The sequence below is a fragment of the Erinaceus europaeus genome, chromosome 13 (assembly GCF_950295315.1).
Source record: "Erinaceus europaeus chromosome 13, mEriEur2.1, whole genome shotgun sequence".
NCBI lineage: Eukaryota > Metazoa > Chordata > Mammalia > Eulipotyphla > Erinaceidae > Erinaceus > Erinaceus europaeus.
The window spans coordinates 82,829,877-82,851,807 of NC_080174.1; the positions used below are offsets into that span (position 1 = coordinate 82,829,877).

The window sequence follows — 21,931 nt, forward strand, 5'->3', positions numbered from 1 at the left end:
CCATTGAGGTGGGAAAACGAAGGCAGGAGCCGGGTGGCTTGGCTTTTCAGGGAGGGAGAGCGCTCTCCACCGAGGTGTCTGGGCCAAATGAACAGAGGCAGGAGACCGGTATGGTATCAAGTCTAGTTGGACCAATGGAGCCTAAAAATAAAAAATAAGAGGAAGAATCAAACAAAAGTAGAGAGCAAAAACAGAGACCACTAAGTTTTTCCTCTTAAGAAGCAAAAATAAAAAAAGGAATGGGGGATCTCATTCTGTCACCCAGCCTCTGCCTAAGGAGTGTGGCAGAGGTGGGCTAGGAGGTGCGCCAGGGGTCCGGGGAGGACTGGTCTCGGCTGCCGAGGTCCTGGGGAAGCTCCCAGCTCCGTCCCCCTCCCACCCCCACCCCCGTTCGCCCCCACCCCCAAGCCCCCCACCCACCGGCCGCCTGCTGTCTGGACTGCGGCCCCCGGCTGGGGCCGGGCGCCTTCCGGGGCCCCTGCACTGTGCGGGTGCGCGGTGCGGTTCCGAGGTGCGTGTCCCGGGTCCCTTTGTTGACAATTCCCCCCCAACCAACTTGAGTTTGGCCGGCTCGCCCCGGCCCTGACGTCACGCGCGGTCACGTGGCCCCGCCTCCCGCTGGATCTTTAAGTAGAAAGTAATCTATCAGGTCAGCCCTTAAAACGGGACTTTGGACTACGGGGGCTTCGGCGGCCCCGACACCCCCTCTCCGAGCCCGCTCTCCGCGCGCGCCGGGGCCGCAGGCGCGGGGGCCCCAGCGGCACCCAGCGCCCAGGACCCAGCACCCAGCACCGGGACGGCCGGAGTTGGCCAAGTGCGACCGCCCGGGGCCCGGGGCCGCGCCGCCCCATGTGAGCCAAGCCCGGAGGGGCCCCCCAGCCGCCGACGCCTTTCCTACTCCCGGTACCCCCGATTTTTTTCCGGGGGCTTCCCCGGCCCCCTTGACCCCCCTACCCCTCCCGGTGCTGGGTGACAACCCCTGAGACGACCACCCTTCGCCCCCACCCACCCAGACACACACACGCGCGCCCGCCCGCCGTCACCCACCCCGCGGAGGGATGACCCTCTCCGGAGGCGGCAGCGCCAGCGACATGTCCGGCCAGACGGTGCTGACGGCCGAGGACGTGGACATCGATGTGGTGGGCGAGGGCGACGACGGGCTGGAGGACAAGGACAGCGACGGGGGCTGCGACAGCCCCGCGGGGCCGCCGGAGCTGCGCCTGGACGAGGCGGACGAGGCGACGCCGGCGGCCCCGCAGCCTCCGCACCTGCAGCCGCCGGCGCTGCCCAAGGAGGCGGCCGGAGCCGGAGCCGGGCCGGGGGGCGAGGCGGGCGCGGCCGAGGCCGACGGCTGCAAAGGCGGCCTGGGCGGCGACGAGGGCGCGGGGACCGGCGCGGGAACCGGCGCGGCGGCGGCGGGCGGAGGCCTGGCCCCCAGCAAGCCCAAGAACAGCCTGGTGAAGCCGCCCTACTCCTACATCGCGCTCATCACCATGGCCATCCTGCAGAGCCCCCAGAAGAAGCTGACCCTGAGCGGCATCTGCGAGTTCATCAGCAACCGCTTCCCCTACTACCGGGAGAAGTTCCCGGCCTGGCAGAACAGCATCCGCCACAACCTGTCGCTCAACGACTGCTTCGTCAAGATCCCCCGCGAGCCGGGCAACCCGGGCAAAGGCAACTACTGGACCCTGGACCCGCAGTCCGAGGACATGTTCGACAACGGCAGCTTCCTGAGGCGGCGGAAACGTTTCAAGCGCCACCAGCAGGAGCACCTGCGCGAGCAGACGGCGCTCATGATGCAGAGCTTCGGCGCCTACAGCCTGGCGGCCGCGGCAGGCGCGGCGGGACCCTACGGCCGCCCCTACGGCCTGCACCCCGCCGCCGCGGCCGGCGCCTACTCGCACCCCGCCGCCGCGGCCGCCGCAGCGGCGGCCGCCGCGCTCCAGTACCCGTACGCGCTGCCGCCCGTGGCCCCGGTGCTGCCGCCCGCCGTGCCGCTGCTGCCCTCGGGCGAACTGGGCCGCAAGGCGGCGGCTTTCGGCTCGCAGCTCGGGCCCGGCCTGCAGCTGCAGCTCAACAGCCTGGGCGCCGCCGCCGCGGCCGCCGCGGGCACCGCGGGCGCCACCCCCCCCGCGTCGCTCATCAAGTCGGAGCCGAGCGCGCGGCCGTCGTTCAGCATCGAGAACATCATCGGCGGCGGCCCCGCGGCGCCCGGGAGCTCGGCCGCCGGCCCCGGGGGCGCGGGGGTGGCGGCGGGCGGCGGGGGCGGCGCGGGCGGCGCGGCGGCGGCTCCGTCCTTCCTGCGCTCGCCCGGGACCGTGCAGTCGGCGGCGCTCATGGCCACGCACCAGCCGCTGTCGCTGGGTCGGACGACGGCCACCATCACGCCCATCCTGAGCGTGCCGCTGTCGGGACAGTTCCTGCAGCCCGCAGCCTCGGCGGCCGCCGCAGCCGCCGCAGCCGCACAGGCCAAGTGGCCCGCGCAGTAGGGACTCGCGGGCGGCCGGGGGCCGGGGCGCGGGGTTCGGCTGCGGGTCTTCCAGGCTGCGCGCCCGGCCCCGCCCCGCCGCGCCGCGCCGCGCCGCGCCCCAGCCGGGCCCGGCCCGGCCCGGCCGCTCCGCCCAGTCCCGGGCTCTGCCTAGTCTCCGCTTCCTCCCCTCCGATCGCTCCGCGACCGCAGCACCTTCGCGCACACCCGGGCTTGGCTGTGCGAACTCGCCGCGGGCCCGCCCGCCCGGAATAGCTTTGCAAGGCCAGGTAAAAACCAAGCAACGAAACAAAAACAAGAACTTAACAACACATACACACACACACACACACACACACACACACACACACACACACACACACACACACACACACACACACACACGAGTTTTCCATACACACACACACACACACACACACACACACACACACACACACGAGTTTTCCATACAGGTACCCCGACGGAGCCTGCCTCTTTTCAGTATCGCAGTATCGTCAGGATGGGAGAGGAGTTCTTTGTACATATTTGTATAAAAATGACTGACTTTCCTTTTGGGGTTTTTATTTTTTTAAGAAAAAAAATGAATTCAGTAGATTTAGAGCTCTGAACTTTCACTTTTTTTGAAGGTTCACTCTCCGCAGTTTTATGTGAGAAGAAAAAAATGTATAGAGTCGTTGGGAGATTTTAAATATAAGAAAAAAATTTTCAAAGGCAAAAAGTGGCATTCTATTATAAAAAAGTCTGTTTATATATGAATGAAATATATATGGTATTCTAAATGTTATTCTGTCGTGTTGTACACAACTTTGTAAATAAATTTTTAAAACGTTCAGCCTAGCGTTTTCTTTTAGGTGTCTGAAGTAGATTTTTCAAGCGGTTTTATATGCATTTACTCGCATTTTCCAGAAATTCAAATAATTTCAAGAAGTGACTTTTTCAAACTTTGCTGATTACAATTTGTACGAGAAAAGGGATTGAAGAAAAAACTGGAACTAATTTAAATCTTATTATTTTTTAGCTTTCTTATAAAATCAGGCTGTACAAGATGATCTTATTCTTATCAGACCTTTCTGTTAATAAGCTGGCATTTTTTTAAAAAGCAGCCTAATTCTGAACAATAGCCCAGTCTTACATTTTTAAAAAAAATACCAGACACTCACAATGAAAACTTAGCAAATGAGAGTTCTTGGTCATTTCAATTATCCTTTCAAAAGAGTGTAAATGTCAAGTATATTCCTCATTTTAGCATTTAAATGTTAGATTTTTTTAGCATTTGTTTTAATCCTTTAAGTTGTAAATAGAGCCTATTGTTTTTTTTTAATGTATATTGGTGGCATTTTGCTGTGGATGTATATTTACATTAACCTGATAAAGCACAGTTGTTGATTTTTCACATTTTAAAATAAGATACCTCTTGGCTAAGGCAGTAGTCCACCCAGACAATTACATCATCTGATTTCTGGATTCCTGTAGGTACTTCCTTCCCCTTCAGTTTGGATTTTCAAGACCTAGACCTTAACTTCTTAAAAACAGATGCGCATCTGCCCCTGAAAATTATATGCATGCAATTACACAGGACACACATACCTTTAGCTTCGTTAATGTAAAATGAAAGATATAGAGTGTGAGGGAGAGGCCACCAATTAGATTATTTCAAACGTGCGTTTCAGCTAGTACAGCCTTCAGTATTAAGATAGTAATGAAACATTTATACCCCAGAGACTGGTTTCCAGCAAGATCACCACATCTTCAAATTACGTCAATTCTAATTATTTTGTAATTAATTTTGCTGTTACAACGACTTATGCAGTATCACTTTTTAGCTCTGGACCTTAGCAGTACTGTCAGCTTGGCCCCCTGTTTGCAAAAAACACTACCAGTCCCTGAAGCTGGGTCGAGCTCATCTTCCTGGTAGCGGAGATGTTCCTGGCTGTCAGCTCCAGCTGTTGGCTAAGGTGTAGCTTTGAAAGACCCTCCCCATGGCTGAGTGCATTTTTCCTGATAAACAACAAACATTATTGTGTCCTGAGTAAATATTCCTTCTAAATCCTACAATAGAACAAGCTGTTGGGGTGTGTGGGGGGGGCGGGTCAGACAGTTTGACTTGATAAACAAGAACCTGATTATCAACCGCTGACGACTGGAGCAACAGTAACCTTCGCTGAAAGAGATTATGGACCTCGCTGTCTCCGGGCAGGTCCCTTTCTAATCATTTACAAGGGAAACTAAAGGGATCTCAATGTGTTTGTGTGTTGCTGCTATAAAAGTAACAAGTTGTTTCACAGTTGTGTCTGGCTAATCGGTTTTTACACAAACAGCAAATGGTACATGATTTGAGTGAACACATAGAGGTTATTTCTAAATTTAGCTGACACCCCTGGGGAAAGGGAAAGGCAGGGCTTCTTGAATTCACTTTTAGCCTCAAGAAGCTGCTGATCCAAGGCTTCTAAATGACATTGGATAACAGGGGCCTCATTCCATCCCTGATCCTTTGTTACTTATAAAATTACTCGCTCATATTTCAGCGCATAGCAGCAATACCGGCCGAGCCTGCGCCCACAGCGTGACACTCGGGCACAAGCCGCGGCTTGAGATCCAGTTTTTTTTTCTCCCCCACCCCCACCCTACAGCGATGCATTAGGTGACATGATGTGGACCAGAAGAGAATTTTCCCCCAGCTACTTTCTTCCAGCCACTTCTTAACCTTGAGCTAGAACCCAGAGATGATTCCCTTTATTCCTTGGAAGATAGAAGACGCTTTAGACACAGCTGAAAGCAACCAGAGTGTGATTTTAAATTCTTGGCAGATGTCAAGGAGATAAGTTAGGCATTCTGCTATGAAAAACTACTTTTGATTTAGGCTTATGAAACCATGAACGTTTAGAAGGAAAAATGTGTATATATATATATATATATATATATATATATATATACACATATATATATGGCAAACACAGGGGGCTTATCAACCTCTCATTTGATAAGACCAAATGTACCAGAACCCCCTCCCCTCCCATTTACACCGACATTTCAGGGAAACACATCATCTGCTATTTGTTCTAGATTTGTGTGTGATGAAAATAGGAAGCGGGTTGATTTCTATGAGCAAGATCTTAGCTTTCAACTCCACACCAATTTGAACTGGTTTCCACACCCTTTGGCATTCATTCTTAGAAAGTCAAACCAGTTCAAGGTCTGTAAATTCTTCTTTTTTTTTTTTTAAGTTGTCCCAATTTTTGAGTTGAGTTAAATTCTTTTTAAAAATTATCTTTATTTATTTTGATAGAGACAGCCAGAAATCGAGAGGGAAGGGGGTGATAGAGAGGGAGAGAGACAGAGAGACACCTGTAGCCCTACTTCACCTGCTTTCCCTCTGCAGGTGGGGTCTGGGGACTCAATCCAGGGCCTTGGCACTGTAACATGTGCGCTCAACCGGGTGCGCCACCACCCAGCCCCGGTTTGTAAATTCGTAAGTAAACCCTCAGGACCGAGTCCCTGCGCGAGACCCTCACAACATAATTGCTCCGGGGGAATGGAAGGTGGATTATGTGGTCCAGAGAAACGCAAAGCCACGTTAATAGTTCTACAGGCTGTGGCGGGCTCTCTTTGCCGTGGCGGACGTGGCCTGCAGGGGGCGACGAGCAGATGCAAAACTTCTCTGTTGGTCTCAGAGGGTCCAACCCTCCAGGCCTTGCAGGAGCAGCCCTCTCCTTCCCTCTCATGTTCTGAGCACCGGACCACTTTGCTCACCCTCCTCACCTAAGACCTAGATTGAATCTCTAAGAATCTCTAAAGAGACAGGGGAAAAAATTGAAAGAAGAGTTGGAAGTGGGGTGGGGGAGGGTGGTCCTAAGATTGGGAAGCAGTGAAGTTTAGTGATGAGGAAACATCGACTTGGAAGCAATTAAGTTATACTGGGGATTATTTATTTTTTCCTGGTTTATAGGGTGAGTACTGGCAGTGAGGGACTAGTGAAAAATTGGTGGGGGAGATTTGTAACATGGATTTCTTGCAGCGCTGTCCTGAGGAGACTGATCTGAAAATAAATAAATAAATAAATAAATAAATAAATAAATAAAATCAGAACCAGAGCCCTGTGTCCATTCCACTGTGTCCGTGACTGTGGGGGTGTGGACGTGGGGTGAAAAGTTATTCTGCAGGTCAAGTCAGTTTTCCAACACCTGAAGACTTTGGCTTAGTTTAGAATAACTCGGTTTTGCACGTGAAAACAAACCATAACAAAACAAAAACTAAGTTTTTCTAAGAGAAGCCACAGAATCTATTCTAGCCCTTGGTTACCTGGAAGGATGGAGCAGAAAGAAGAAAGAGGCTTTTAACTACCTGAAGTCTCCAGGTTCCCAGTCTAACCAGGCCTGGGCCTAAAATAAAGCCTGGGGTGCCCACCCTCACACAGCTCCAGAAACCTGATGTATTTTTGACTGCATAGGGTCCACTTTGCTGTCTGCCTCTTGGCTTCCACTATCCAAGGCAATTAGGGAAGCCTGAGTTCTTCCCAACCACACCCAAGATCGCAGGACATGTCTGTCCTTCAGGGCAAGTTCTTCTTCTTCTTCTAGCGTTTGCCCTTCTTCCGTAACCAGTCAACAGCGTCAGGTTGAGCCTGATGTAAAGTTTTGAGACCTCCTTTGAATCTGGAGAGGTGGCAGTCGTTGACTATGTGGGTCATAGTCTGTCTGTAGCCGCAGGGGCATTTCGGGTTGTCTCTGGCTCCCCAGCAGTGGAACATAGCGGCGCACAGGCCATGGCTTGAAGTTAAAGGTAACCAAATCCCAGACAACCCCCCCCCCAAAAAAAAGACCACCTCCCTTTGTCCTCCTTCAATAGTCAGCCATTACACCCAGGACCGACTTGTCTTTCAAATCTCAACAAGCTATATATATATATATTTTTTAATTTTTTTGTGGGGGGGTGGATGGAGGCTAGCCTAGCAGAGCAGTTGCTCCCAGCAAAGTTTGAAAAGAAGTGCTGAGAGTCCGGCAGTAGCACAGCGGGTTAAGCACACATGACTCAAAGCTCAAGGACTGGCTTAAGGATCCAGGTTCACGCCCCCGGCTCCCCACCTGCAGGGAGGTCGCTTCACAGACTGTGAAGCAGGTCTGCAGGTGTCTCTCTTTCTCTCCCCCTCTCTGCCTCCCCCTCCTCTCTCCATTTCTCTCTGTCCTATCCAACAACGATGACATGATTAACTACAACAATAATAACAACAATAAACAATAATAACTACAACAACAATAAAAAACAACAAGGGCAACAAAAGGGAAAATAAATTAATAAACATTTTTTTAAAAAGTACTGCAGAAGTCAGTCAAGAAAGCATGGCCCTCTCTCCTTTATTATTCAAGGTGGCATCTTACACCACGCTTTCCCTAATAATAATTAGCTCCTCCCCTATTTAAAATACAAAGCCAGCATCCAAAAGCCCTTCTTTTCCAGATGAGCTTGTTCTTGAACACACAGTGTAACTGGTGAGGTGAGGAGGCAGAGGGAGCCCCTAGATTCTCTTGCCAGTGTCCTCTGGGACTGAATTTCGGAAGCATTTTCAGTAGAACAACCCCCTTTTTTTTTTTTTCTCCACTTATTTTCAGTGATTCCTCCAAGGTTACCCGGTGCGCAAGTGAAAGCCATGGAAATATTCAGAGGAAGAAAAGGTGTTAGGAATTGACATCCTACTGGAAGAAAGGAAAAGGCCGGTGGGGCAAGGAATCTTGGAAAGTGCTAGCAGCAGAAGAAAAGAAAAACGCAGTGAGGCGATTATAGAGTGGGTATCAGCTGCTGGAAGAAAAAGACTTTGACCTTGTGTGTGGCCTTGCGGCCTGGGGCGCTGCATCACCTGGGTTCCCACTACCCAGAGCTGGATGGATCTCCTCACATCAATGGTTCGATTTCCTTGTGGACCTGGGAGGAGAAAGAAGGTGGGAATTCTAGGCCCTGAGGAGCCCTTGTGCTTGGAGTAGATAATCCCAGTGGGACTCCCCAGCTCCCACTCCCAGGCCCGGTCTACCAGGTGCAGTTGTGGAGAGCCCGGACCAAGGACTCCAGCTTGCCCTGGCCAGGAGAGGGAAGGAAGGGGAGAATTATAATCAATGGGGGGAGCGAGCGCCTCAGTAAAATCTGCCGGTGCACCCTTCCGCCCCGCCCTCTGCTGCGGGGTGGGGGTGCAGCGCAGGGGCGGTGGGAGTGGGGGTGGGAGCTCCCTAAGGAAAATAGGTCTTAGTGGGCTGACTCGATCTAGCCAGGGATCTCTGGGATCCAGGGCAAGTTGAAGATATTTTTATGGGGGTGGGGGTCGGGGAGGGGGGACAGGCGGTGAAGCACCTAGTTGTGCGCCTATGTTACAAGCCCCTGGCCCTCACCTGCAGGGGGAATGGTCTCTCTCCCTCTCCGTCTCCCCTTCCCTCTGGATTTCTCTCTGTCTCTATCAAATCCAGTCAAATAGATATTCCAATTAGTCCCCAGACATGCTTGGCCTTGAGGACTCTGGAATCAAGGCTAGGGTGGAGACCAGAGGGGTAATGCCTCTAGACCACAGGCAGCGCAGGCAAAGCCAAGTCTGCACTGATCCGCCCCACCAGCTCTCCTGGCTGGGATTCAGCTCCAGCAGTGCTGGGCTTACTTGGTCCTCTGCCTTCCTCTGACTGCCATCACTCCTGTCAACAGAAGGTAACTGAACCTTTTCCTTCAGAAGATCAACACATTTTTGTCCTCTTCCCTCAAGCTCCTCCTGGAAATTTTCCTGAAGTTGCCAGTTGAGGTGAGCTGTGCCTTCTTTTATTTATTTATTTATTTATATTTAAAATTTTTTATTTAAGAAAGGAGACATTAACAAAACCATAGGGTAGGAGGGGTACAGTTCCACACAATTTCCACCACCCAATCTCCATATCCCATCCCTCCCCAATAGCTTTTCTATTCTCTATCCCTCTGGGAGCATGGACCCAGGGTCATTGAGGGATGCAGAAGGTGGAAGGTCTGGCTTCTGTAATTGCTTCCCCGCTGAACATGGATGTTGACTGGTCAATCCATCCTCCCAGTCTGCCTCTCTTTCCCTAGTAGGGTGGATCTCTGGGGAAGCAGAGCTCCAGGACACATTGGTGGGGTCTTCAGTCCAGGGAAGCCTGGCCAGCATCCTGATGGCATCTGGAACCTGGTGGCTGAAAAGAGAGTTAACATACAAAGCCAAACAAATTGTACAGCAATCATGGACCCAGAGTTTGGAATAGTAGAGATGAAGTGTTAGGGGGTACTCACTGCAGACTCTAGTGTACTTCTGTTTCCAGGTATATATTTTGCACTAGTTTATGGATACATGTGAACCAGTTCACTTCCTAACAAAGTCCCAAAACCTAGATATAGAGCAGGTTCCGTGAGAGAGAGCTGTGTCTTCTTAAAGCCACTCAGTGCAAACTGATGAATCCTTGTCCTCCACGCCCAGTGAATCCCAAACTGTCTAAAACTGCTGAGCACAAGGGGGACAATCAGAGTTATTGGTCTAATAAATGACAAGCTAGGGCCATGGAAATTAGGATACGGAATCTCGAAGGCTGTCCATTGATCAAATTGGTCTAATAAATGACAAGCTAGGGCCATGGAAATTAGGATACGGAATTGATCAAATTTGGTCTTTCTCAGAAGTTCCAGGACTGTTTTTTTGCCCCATCCTTTTTTTTCTCCAGTTTCCTTCTGTATAATAAATGCTTTTATAAACACCATGTTAATTTTTTAAATGAAGGAATTTAAAAGGCATTTATTAGACATGTGAAAAGTGGAAGAGGCAATGTTCCTAATGTAATCGGATTTTGGGGAATGTTTTCTCTGTCGTTTATGAAATTAGTTGCAAGCTCCTCCACCTCTTCCTCCTCCTCCTCCTTTTGCAGATTCCTCATTCATTGAGATACCAGTAGTCAGTTCCATCTCCCACCTCATGGTTGGAGAGCTCCTGAGAATACTAACTTCTCAATCAAGCTAGCCCTCCATAGAAAAGTTATCATGGGGGCCAGGCGAAGGCACATACATTATAGTGTGCAAGGACCCAGGTTCAAGTCCCTGGTCCCCACCTGAAGGGAGAAAGCCCCCAGTCCCCCACCTACAGAACTGCAGGTTTCTCTCTGCCTCTCTCTCCCTCTCTATCTCTCCCTCCCCTCTCAATTTCTCTCTGTCTCTATCCATTAATAAATAAATAAATAGAAAAAATCTTTAGAAAAGTTTTCACTGCCTTACAAAACAATCCATTACATTTAGGAACATCTTTATTTCTTAGAGTATTTTTTAAATCTTTATTTAAAAAAAAACTTTATTTATTGGATAGAGATAGCCAGAAATCGAGAGGGTAGGGAAAGAGATAGGGTGCGAGAGGGAGTTGGGCGGTAGCGCAGTGGGTTAAGCTTAGGTGGCCCAAAGCGTAAGGACCGGCGTAAGGATCCCGGTTCGAGCCCCCGACTCCCCACCTGCAGGGGAGTCACTTCACAGGCGGTGAAGCAGGTCTGCAGGTGTCTGTCTTTCTCTCCCCCTCTCTGTCTTCCCCTCCTCTCTCCATTTCTCTCTGAAATGGAGATGACATCATCAACAGCAACAAAAACTACAACAATAAAAAAAAAAGGCAACAAAAGGGAATAAATATTAAAAAAAAAAAAAAAAAAAGCCCAAGCTGATCAGTGCTCTGGTAGAAAAGAAAAAAAAAGAAGAAAAAAAAAAAAGGCGAGAGAAAGAAAGAAATCTGCAGTCCTGCTTCACCACTCAGAAAGCTTTCCCCCTACAGGTAGGGACCAGGGGCTCAAACTCAGGTTCTTGTGCACTGTAACATGTGTGCTCAACCAGGTGCACTACCATCTGACCCTCATATATTTTTTTTGACTTTTAAAAAATATATATATTTATTTTATTTCCTTTTGTTGTCCTTGTTTTATTGTTGTAGTTATTATTGTTGTCTTTGTTGTTAGATAGGACAGAGAGAAATAGAGAGAGGAGGGGGAAGACAGAGAGGGGGAGAGAAAGATAGACACCTGCAGACCTGCCTCATCGCTTGTGAAGCGACTCCCCTGCAGGTGGGGAGCCAGTCCTTGCGCTTTGTGCCACCTGTGCTTAACCTGCTGCGCTACAGCCCGACTCCCTTTGACTTGTTTTTATTTATTAATAATGGGGGTATGGATCAACCTGCCAATGCCCATATCCAGCAGAGAAGCAATTACAGAAGCGAGAACTCCCACCTTCTGAACTTCATAAAGAATTTTGGTCCATACTCCCAGAGTGGGAGAAAGGGGAAGATAACCAGAGGATTCTGAACTCCATTTCCATCTGGACCTGGAGAAAAAAGAAGAAAAAAGAAAGGACATTCAGAAGTAGTAATAGGTTTAGGTGTGACTTAGAAAGGAAGAGAAGGGGAGTCGGGCAGTAGCACATGTGGTGCAAAGTGCTCTCTGTCCTATCTAACAATGATGACATCAATAACAACAACAATAATAACTACAACAAAAAAAAACAAGGGCAACATAAAAGGGAATAAGTAAATAAATATTTAAAGGAATCTTTTTTAAAAAAGGAAGAGAAGGCAGGATCATAGGGAAAAAGGGGCAAACATATATCAATATAGATATATAGTTATAGAAATAATAGTCACTCCACATCTGTGACCTTGGGAGAAGTTTTTGCAGTTTCCAATAGAGGGAATAGGGACAGAACTCTGGTGGTGGGAATGATGTGGATTTATACCCCTGTTAGCTCATAATTTTTAAAAAAATATTTATTTATTTATTCCCTTTTGTTGCCCTTGTTTTTTGTTTTTTTTTTGTACTTATTATTGATGTCGTTGTTGTTGGATAGGGCAAAGAGAAATGGAGAGAGGAGGGGAAGACAGAGAGGCGGGAAGAAAGATAGACACTACAGACCTGCTTCACCGCTTGTGAAGCGATTCCCCTGCAGGTGGGGAGGGAAGGGAGCTTGAACTGGGATCTTTACTCCAGTCCTTGTGCTTTGCGCCATCTGCACTTAACCCGCTGCATTACCGCCCGATTTTTCATTATCTCATAATTTTGTAAATCAATATTAAATCACTAATGAAAAAAACCTACTGTTTGTAGGGGGGAACTGAGCAAAAGCTAAACTTTCCAAATAGTTATGGAGGGAAGAAAGAGCAAACTGGAGCATGATTTTGGCATATGCAATACAGGCAGTTGAATTCAGGATCTCGTGCTTGAAGGCCCACCACTTTAACCACGGTGCAACCTCCCAGACAGAACTTGGAAGAAAACGTCAGGATTCTGTAGTCATTGTACAAGTTTCAGGGCACCGTCCACAGGCTTTGCTCTGAGGTCTACTTGGAGTATCCTAGTTATTTACCGCTATGCCTAGGGATCGGTTCTGGGTTCAGACTTCACTAGTGGGAGAAGTCTTGTGGGATGGTTGTTAGAATCTTATCATTTTACTAAAAATAAAAGCATTTTATTATTTTATTTTATTTTAAAGATTTTATTTATTTATTAATGAGAAACAGGAGGAGAGAGAAAGAGCCAGACATCACTCTGGTACATGTGCTGCCGGGGATTGAACTCAGGACCTCATGCTTGAGAGTCCGATGCTTTATCCACTACGCCACCTCCCGGATCACATAAAAGCATTTTATTAAAAAAAAAAAAAAGCATTTTATTAAAAGGTTAAACAGAGGGAGTCCGGAGGTAGCGTAGCAGGTTAAGTGCATGTGGCGCAAAGTGCAAGGACCAGTGTGGAACTGGGTTCAAGTCCCCCGCTTCCCGCCTGCCGGGGAGTCCAGTCGCTTCACAAGCGGTGAAGCAGGTCTGCAGGTGTCTATCTTTCTCTCCCCCTCTCTGTCTTCTCCTCCTCTCTGCACTGCTCTCTGTCCTATCCAATAATGATGACATCAATAACAACAACAATAATAACTACAACAACAATAAAAAAAACCAACAAGGGCAACAAAAGGGAAAATAAATAAATATTTAAAAAAATTTAAAAAATTAAACAGACTGGGGCCAGGTGGTGGTGTATCTGGTTGAGTGCACACATTACAGTGCTCAAGGACCCAAATTCGAGCCCCCAGTCCCCACTTTCAGGGGGAAAGCTTTGTGAGTGATGAAGCAGGGCTGGAGGTGTCTCTCTGTTTCTCTCCGTCTCTATCATCCCCTTCCCTCTAGATTTCTGGCTGTCTCTATCCAATAAATAAATAAATAATAATATTTTTAAAGAAGTTAAATAGATTTAATTTTTCTTTAAAAAAATCATTTTTAAGGGGCCAGGTGGTGACACTCCTGGTTAAGTGCACACATTACAGTGCACAAGGACCTGGGCTCAAGCCCCTGGTCCCCTCCTGGGGGAAAGCTTCAGGAGTGGTGAAGCAGGGCTGCAGGTGTTTCTCTCTTTCCCACTCTCTGCCCTTCATCACCTCTCAGTTTCTCACTGTCTCTATCCAATAATGAATAAATAAAATTAAAATAATTTTAAACAATATATCTTTATTTTTGTTCCAGTACCAGGCTTTTTTTTTGATGATGATGGCCTTATAATATAGTTTGAGATCTGGGAGTGTGATGCCTCCATTTCTGTTTCTTTTCCTCAAGATGGTTTTGGCAGTTCTAAGTGTTTTCTGGTTCCAGATAAATGGTTGTAATTTTTGTTCTATTCTCTTAAAGAAGCTTGGTGGAACTTTGATGGATATTGCATTAAATTTGTATATGGCTCTAGGGAGAATATTCATTTTGATGATATTTATTCTTCCAGTCCATGAGCATGGGATATCTTTCCATTAGACCAGAAACTATCAAATACTTAGAGGAAAACATTGGTGGGACACTTTCCCACCTAAACCTCAAGGACATCTTTGATGAAATAAACCCAATTTCAAGGAAGCCTAAAGCAGAAACAAACCAATAGGACTACATCAAATTGAAAAGTTTCTGCACAGCTAAAGAAACTATCACACAAAGAGACCTCTCATAGAATGGGAGAAGATCTTCACATGCCATACATCAGACAAGAGACGAATAACCAAAATATACAAAGAGCTCAGCAAACTTAGCACCAAAAAAAGCAAATGACCCCATCTAAAAATGGGCAGAGGATATGAACAAAACATTCACTTCAGAGGAGATCCAAAAGGCTAACAAACACATGAAAAACTGCTCCGGGTCGCTGATTGTCAGAGAAATGCAAATAAAGACAACACTGAGATACCACCTCACCCCTGTGAGAATAGCATACATCAAAAAGGACAGCAGCAACAAATGCTGGAGAGGCTGTGGAGACAAAGGAACCCTTCTGCACTGCTGGTGGGAATGTAAACTGGTCCAGCCTCTGTGGAAAGCAGTCAGGAGAACTCTTACAAGGCTAGACATGGACCTTCCATATGACCCAGTAATTCCTCTCCTGGGGATATACCCCAAGGACTCCATAACACCCAACCAAAAAGATATGTGTACACCTATGTTCATAGCAGCACAATTCATAATAGCTAAAACCTGGAAGCAACCCAGGTGCCCAACAACAGATGAGTGGCTGAGAAAGCTGTGGTATATATACACAATGTAATACTACACAGCTGTTAAGAATAATGAACCCACCTTCTCTGACCCATCTTGGATGGAGTTAGAAGGAATTATGTTAAGTGAGCTAAGTCAGAAAGATAAAGATGAGTATGGGATGATCCCACTCATCAACAGAAATTCAGAAAGAAGAACAGAAAGGGAAACTAAAAGCAGGATTTGACTAAACCTGGAGTAGGGCACCAAAGTAAAAACCCTGGGGTGAGGTGAGAGTGGATGTTCAACTTCCCAGGGTGGCAGGGGTGGGGGGTGGGGGGGTGGGTGGGATGGGATACAGTCTTTGGTGGTGGGAATGGTGTTTATGTACACTCCTATTAATTTGTAGCCATATAAATCACTATTTAATTAATATGAGAGGGGGGAAAAGTGATTGTATGTCTCAAACTTTTTAAAGCACAGACTGAGTCTTTTTAATACATAGGCTGTCTTTGACATGTTGACTCTCTCAAAAGCCTAGACCAGGGAGAACAGAAGCAACCGGTGGCACAGCTATATACAAGATTTTGGATAGTATACAGCTAATCCTGACAAAGGGACTTTTCAAAGTTAACACAATTTCCAAATAATGTGATGATAACAATAACTATCTATTGTCTTCTTGAACCCTAAGATAGCAGGAACCTCATATTTCCACTATAGATCCTATATTTCCCCTAGTCCTGAAACCTTAGAGTGGGGCCCACTTTCCTGCATGCTTCTCTCAATTCATACCAAATAATATTGCATCCGCCGATCCCAACTTAATCAAAGCAACAAGTGCCACCCCAGCATGCTTCACTTCAGACTGTGTCCAGAGACTTCAGGTGTGGAATGACAACCTTTCAGCTTCATTACTCGGGTGAGACCTTTCCTTTCATGGTATTCTTTAATTCCATTCCAGGCGGTTCACTTCCTAACCAAGTCCCAAAACCTAGATATAGACCAGGTCCCCTGAGATAGAGCATATGTTCACACGTATCCATAAACTAGGGCAAAATACATGCCTGAAAGCAAAAGTACACAATAGTCTGCAGTGAGTACCCCCCAACACTTCATCTCCACTATTCAAACCTTTGGGTCCATGATTGTTCAACAATTTGTTTGGCTTTGTATGTTAACTCTTTTTTCAGCCACCAGGTTCCAGATGCCGGCATGATGCCAACCAGACTTCCCTGGACAGATGACCCCACCAATGTGTCCTGGAGCTCCACTTCCCCAGAGACCCACCCTACTAAGGAAAGAGAGAGGCAGACTGGGAATATGGATTGACCTGTCATCGCCCATCTTCAGCAGGAAAGCAATTACAGAAGCCAGACCTTCCACCTTCTGCAACCCACAATGACCTTGGGTCCATACTCCCAGAGGGATAAAGAATGGGAAAGCTATCAGGGGAGGAGATGGGATACAGAGATCTGGTGGTGGGAATTGTGTGGAGTTGTACCCCTCCTATCCTATGGTTTTGTTAATGTCTCCTTTTTTTAATATAAGTAAATAAATAAATAAACAAAAAATTTTTAAAAATCTTTATTTGATAGAGACATCCAGAAACGGAGAGAGAAGGGGGAGGGAGAGAGACGGAGAGATATCTGCAGCACTGCTTCACCACTCACAAAGCTTTATCCCTACAGATGGAGACCAGAGGCTGAGTTCTTGTGTAATGTAACATGTGCTCTCAAGCAGGTGTGCCTCCCACCTGGCCCCAAAAGAGACAGGGAGTAGAGCACAGTCCAGCCCTAGTTTATGGTGGTGCTGGGGCTTGAACCCTAGGACCTCACAGCTTCAGATATTAAAGTCTTCTGCTTAGCTGTTATGCTATCTCCTCAACCCTGATTTCTCTTTATTATAACCCTTGACTTTTTTTTTTCGCCTTTGTTGCCCTTGTTTATCTTTGTTGTGGTTGTTGTTGATGTCGTTGTTGGATAAGACAGAGAGAAATGGAGCGGGAGAGAAAGACACCTGTAGATCTGCTTCACCACTTGTGAAGTAATTTCCCCGCAGGTAGGGGGACAGGGGCTCCAATCAGGATTCTTACTCCCGTCCTTGAGCTTTGCGCCATATGTGCTTAACCCACTGCGCTACTGCCCGACCCCCGACTTTTTTTTTAAATCATTGACTTAAAAATTTTTTTTTCTTTAATATTTACTTATTTTTCCCTTTTGTTGGCCTTTTTGTTTTATTGTTGTTGTTATTGAGGTTGTCGTTGTTGGATAGGGCAGACAGAAATGAAGAAAGGAGGGGAAGACAGAGAGGGGAGAGAAAGACACCTGCAGACCTGCTTCTCCGCCTGTGAATCTGGATCCTTAAGCCGGTCCTTGCTCTTTGCACCACGTGCGCTTAACCCGCTGGACTCCCTAAACCACTGACTTCTTATCTGTCAGTTATCCAATCCATATGAAGCATATGGAACTGGGAACTTAGGTGTCTTCACTGAAAATATGTTTGTGGATGCTACTATATAATATAGAAAAAAAGAAAGAAGAAAAATCCCAGATTATTTGGCGATCACTCTTGGGGTTAAAATAATATGCTCATTGGTGTTATATACTCTAGCTTTTTTTTTTTTTTCTAGATGTGTGGTTCCTGCTGACATAGTCTTTACACAGTTTAGTTGGCTTCTTTGCCATTGTTACACATTATATTAGTAATCCATCTCTCAAATTTACCATTTTGCAAATAAAAATATTGGTTACACGAGCAAGACGTTATTGATCAGCACAAATTAACCACAGCCACTGTAAAGCATCTCTTTTGTTCCTGGTATTTCAGTGGCATCTCCCTCCCAGATACATCATGGGATGATAAAACTGCTCTTATTGCTGGAGGGTACCAAGTACAAGAGTTAATAGATTGATTAAAATAATATTGAATATGGAAGTTTCTGATCAACTCTATATTTGTCTACATACTGAAATTTTAAAAAAATATTCCCTTTTGTTGCCCTTGTTTTTTATTGTTGCTGTAGTTATTATTGTTGTTATTGATGTCATTGTTGTTGGATAGGACAGAGAGAAATGGAAAGAGGAGGGGAAGACAGAGAAGGGGATTGAAAGATAGACACTATAGACCTGCTTCACCGCCTGTGAAGCGACTCTCCTGCAGGTGGGGAGCGGGTGAGGGGTGGGAGGGCTTAAACCAGGATCCTTACACCGGTCCTTGCACTTTGTGCTACGTGCGCTTAAACTGCTGTGCTGCCGCCCGACTCCCTCAACTGAAATTTTTACTGAGATAGAGGAATTAAATTGAGTAGTACTACAACTCTTATTTCAAAAAATTAGCAAGGCGGGGGAGATAGCATGATACTTACGCAAAGAGACTCGTGCCAGAGGCTTCAAGTCCCAGGTTTGATTCCTTACACCACCACAAGCCAGAGCTGAGCAGTGCTCTGGTAAAAAATAAATAAAATAAAAATAAAAAAGTTAAATAAGTAGTTCAGCACTACTTATTGGGGGTTGGTGGTGGCGCACCTGGCTGAGCGCACATGTTACAATGCTCAAGGGCCCATGTTCAAGTCCCCAGTCCCCACCTGCAGGTGGAAAGCTTCACGATGCTGCAAGTGTCTCTTTCTCTCCTAGTCCCCCTCCCTCTTTATCTTCCCTTTTCCCCCCTCTCAATTTCCCTCTGTCTTTATCCAATAAATAAATAATTTCTTTTTACATTAGCCAAAAGATGTTCCTGAATAACTGTCTAAACATTTTAGAGATTTTCTTTTAAAAAAAACCTTAACGTCACTTCTCTTTAGATGATAACTTTCAAACCTTCAGCAGTTTGATGACTCCTTTATGCCTGTTACAGACATATAATAAATGATGCTGTATATTACAGATAAGTGGGGGTGATGAATCACCTCCTTCTATAACTATCACCCTTGGAGCTCCATGAAATACTTGAAGAAGGGCAGGGAGACAGCATAATATTTATGTAAAAAGACTTTAGTACCTGAGGCTCTGACACCCCAGGTTCAATGCCTAGCACCATCATTAAACAGAGCTGAGCAGTAAGCTGCTAATAATAAATAAATAAAATACATGAAGGAGCCCCACAAGAGGAATGATGGACTTCTCCCTTCACTTGGTAACTGCTGTATTATCACAGGATATTCAATACATAGACTTCATTAGTTGCATTTGCTTATCTGCCTTAACATATTCTTACATAGAACTAGGTCCAGTCCTTGATATCACATAGATCAGAAACAGTCCTCTGGCCTCTTTTCATGAAATAAATACAGAAACATATATAGTTTTTTAAAAATATTTATTTCCTTTTTGTTGCCCTTGTTTTTTTTTAATTTTCAAATTTATTTATTTTCCCTTTTGTTGCCCTTGTTTATTGTTGTTGTAGTTATTATTGTTGTTGTTATATAGGACAGAGAGAAATGGAAAGAAGAGGGGAAGAGAAAGACAGACACCTGCAGACCTGCTTCACCACCTATGAAGCGACTCTCGTGCAGGTGGGGAGCCGGGGGCTGGAGCCGGGTTCCTCACGCTGGTCCTTTCACTTGTGCTTAACCTGCTGCACTACTGCCTGATTCCCATTCTCTCTCTCTCTCTCTCTCTCTTTAAGATTTTATTTATTTATGAGAAAGATAGGAGGAGAGAGAAAGAACCAGATATCACTCTGGCACATGTGCTGCCGGGGATCGAACTCGTGACCTCATGCTTGAGAGTCCAAAGCTTTATCACTGCGCCACCTCCCAGACCACTCTCTCTCTTTTAAGGATTTTATTTATTAATGAGAAAGATAGGAGGAGAGAGAAGGAACCAGACATCACTCTGGTACATGTGCGCCAGGGATTGAACTCATGACCTCATGCTTGAGAGTCCAAAGCTTTATCCATTATGCTACCTCCCAGACCTATACTCTATTTTCAAAACTGACTCCTTTGCTAGGGAAGCATACTCTATGAGAAAGTAACTAGGCAGCCCTAGGGTTAGATCCTGGTTCTGCCCTTTCAGTTATTTGGTCTGTTTGAATCTCATTTTTCTTAACCTACAAGATGGGAATTGTATTGTGAAAATTTGTTGTGATAATCTATATGGAGTGCTCATTAATAGTAGCCATTATTCCTTTATACTCTATCTGATTTTGTTGTTGTTGTTCTGTTCTGTTAGAAGGGCAGAGGGAGAAGGCTAGTCAGTTCACTGTGAAGGCAGAGAAAGTGGAAGCCAAGCTAGATAGAGGCAGCAAAGAAAGTCAACAGCAATATCCACCCTAGGGACAATGCTAGGATTTACCTGCCTATGATGGTGGGTTTTTGGATCTAATGCTGACTTCCCTTTGTGGTCCACTAAGAAATGTTGTTGGGCACACTTACCCCAAGAAAAACTGGCTGACTGTTTGTTCACATGGAGTAATGTAAAGGCAGCTTACTGGACAGTTACAGAAGGGAGCAAGAGGTGTGAAGAGGGGAGTTGGGTGGTAGTGCAACGGGTTAAGCACACGGAGTGCCACCTGCAGGGGAGTCGCTTCATAGGCGGTGAAGCAGGTCTGCAGGTGTCTGTCTTTCTCACCCCCTCTCTGTCTTCCCCTCCTCTCTCCATTTCTCTTTGTCCTATCCAACAATGATGACGACAACAAAAAGGAATACACACACACACACACACACACATATATATATTTTTAAGAGGTGTGAAGAGGAAGAGCAAACAAATTGCAGCCTTGGGGCCAGGTGGTGAAGCAGCTGGTTGAGCGCACATGTTACAGTGTGCAAGGACTCAGGTTCAAGCCCCTGGTCCCCACCTGTAGGGGGAAAGCCTTGCAAGTGGTGAAGCAGTATTGCAGGTGTCTATTTCTCTCCCACTCTATCACCCCCTTCCCTCTCAGTTTCTGGCTGCCTCTATAAAATAAATAAATAAAGTTAATAATTTTTTTTTAAAAGTGCAGCTCTGATGGGCTGAGGCGATGGCAGGTCAGGAGGGAAGACTCTGCTTGCCCAGTCTTGCTGACTTGATGGTGGTCATATCGTTATTGTTATGAAGTTAGGGTTTTCCTCCCCCTCTGATATCATATACTAGTTGTCACACCTCATTTTTTTTTAAGTATTTAAAAAATTTTTTTAAATATTTATTTTCCCTTTTGTTGCCCTTGTTGTTTTATTGTTGTCGTTATTATTGTTGTCATTGTAATTGGATAAGACAGAGAGAAATGGAGAGAGGAGGGGAAGACAGAGAGGGGGAGAGAAAGACAGACACCTGCAGACCTGCTTCACCGCCTGTGAAGTGACTCCCCTGCAGGTGGGGAGCTGGGGGCTCGAACTAGGATCCTTACACTGCTCCTTGCACTTCGCACCACGTGCGCTTAACCCGCTGCGGTGGTGCACCAGGTTAAGCTCACATAGTGCAAAGCGCTAGACCTGCAAAAGGATCACAGTTCGAGCCCCTGGCTCCCCATCTGCAGGGGGGTTGCTTCACAAGTAGTTAAGCAGGTCTGTAGGTGTCTTTCTGTCCCCCTCTCTGTCTCCTCTTTTCTCTCAATTTCTCTCAGTCCTACCCAACAGCAGCAACAACAGTGGAAAAAAAGATGGTGGCCAGGAACAGTGGATTCATAGTGCAGGCACCCAGGCCCAGTGATAAAACAAAAACAAACAAACAAACCCCATCCACATGTGAGGCATTGACAGACATAACTCAACAGGTAGGAAACAAAATTTGAATGCCCCATGCTCCAGATTCAATCTCCAGGACTGTGTGTTCCACAGTGTGTTCTGATGACCTCTCTGTCTCTCTCCCCTCCCTTTCTCACCTTTCTCATGTGAAACAATAAAATAAGGCTTTAGGGCCAGGTGGTGGTGCACCTGGCTGAGCACACGTTATAATGCACAAGGACCCAGGTTCGAGCCCCCAGTCCCTACCTGCAGGGGGAGTGCTTCACAAGTGATGAAGCAGGGCTGCAGGTG

General features: G+C 46.7%; 1 protein-coding gene across 1 annotated transcript; it reads left to right on the plus strand.

The window, feature by feature from the left end:
* Positions 1-452: 452 nt before the first annotated feature.
* On the plus strand, positions 453-2,651 carry FOXD3 (forkhead box D3). Its single transcript, XM_060206335.1, has one exon. It carries the CDS (start codon positions 1,059-1,061, stop codon positions 2,487-2,489), a length of 1,431 nt encoding a protein of 476 aa, XP_060062318.1. The 5' UTR covers positions 453-1,058; the 3' UTR covers positions 2,490-2,651.
* The last annotated feature ends 19,280 nt before the right edge of the window (positions 2,652-21,931 follow it).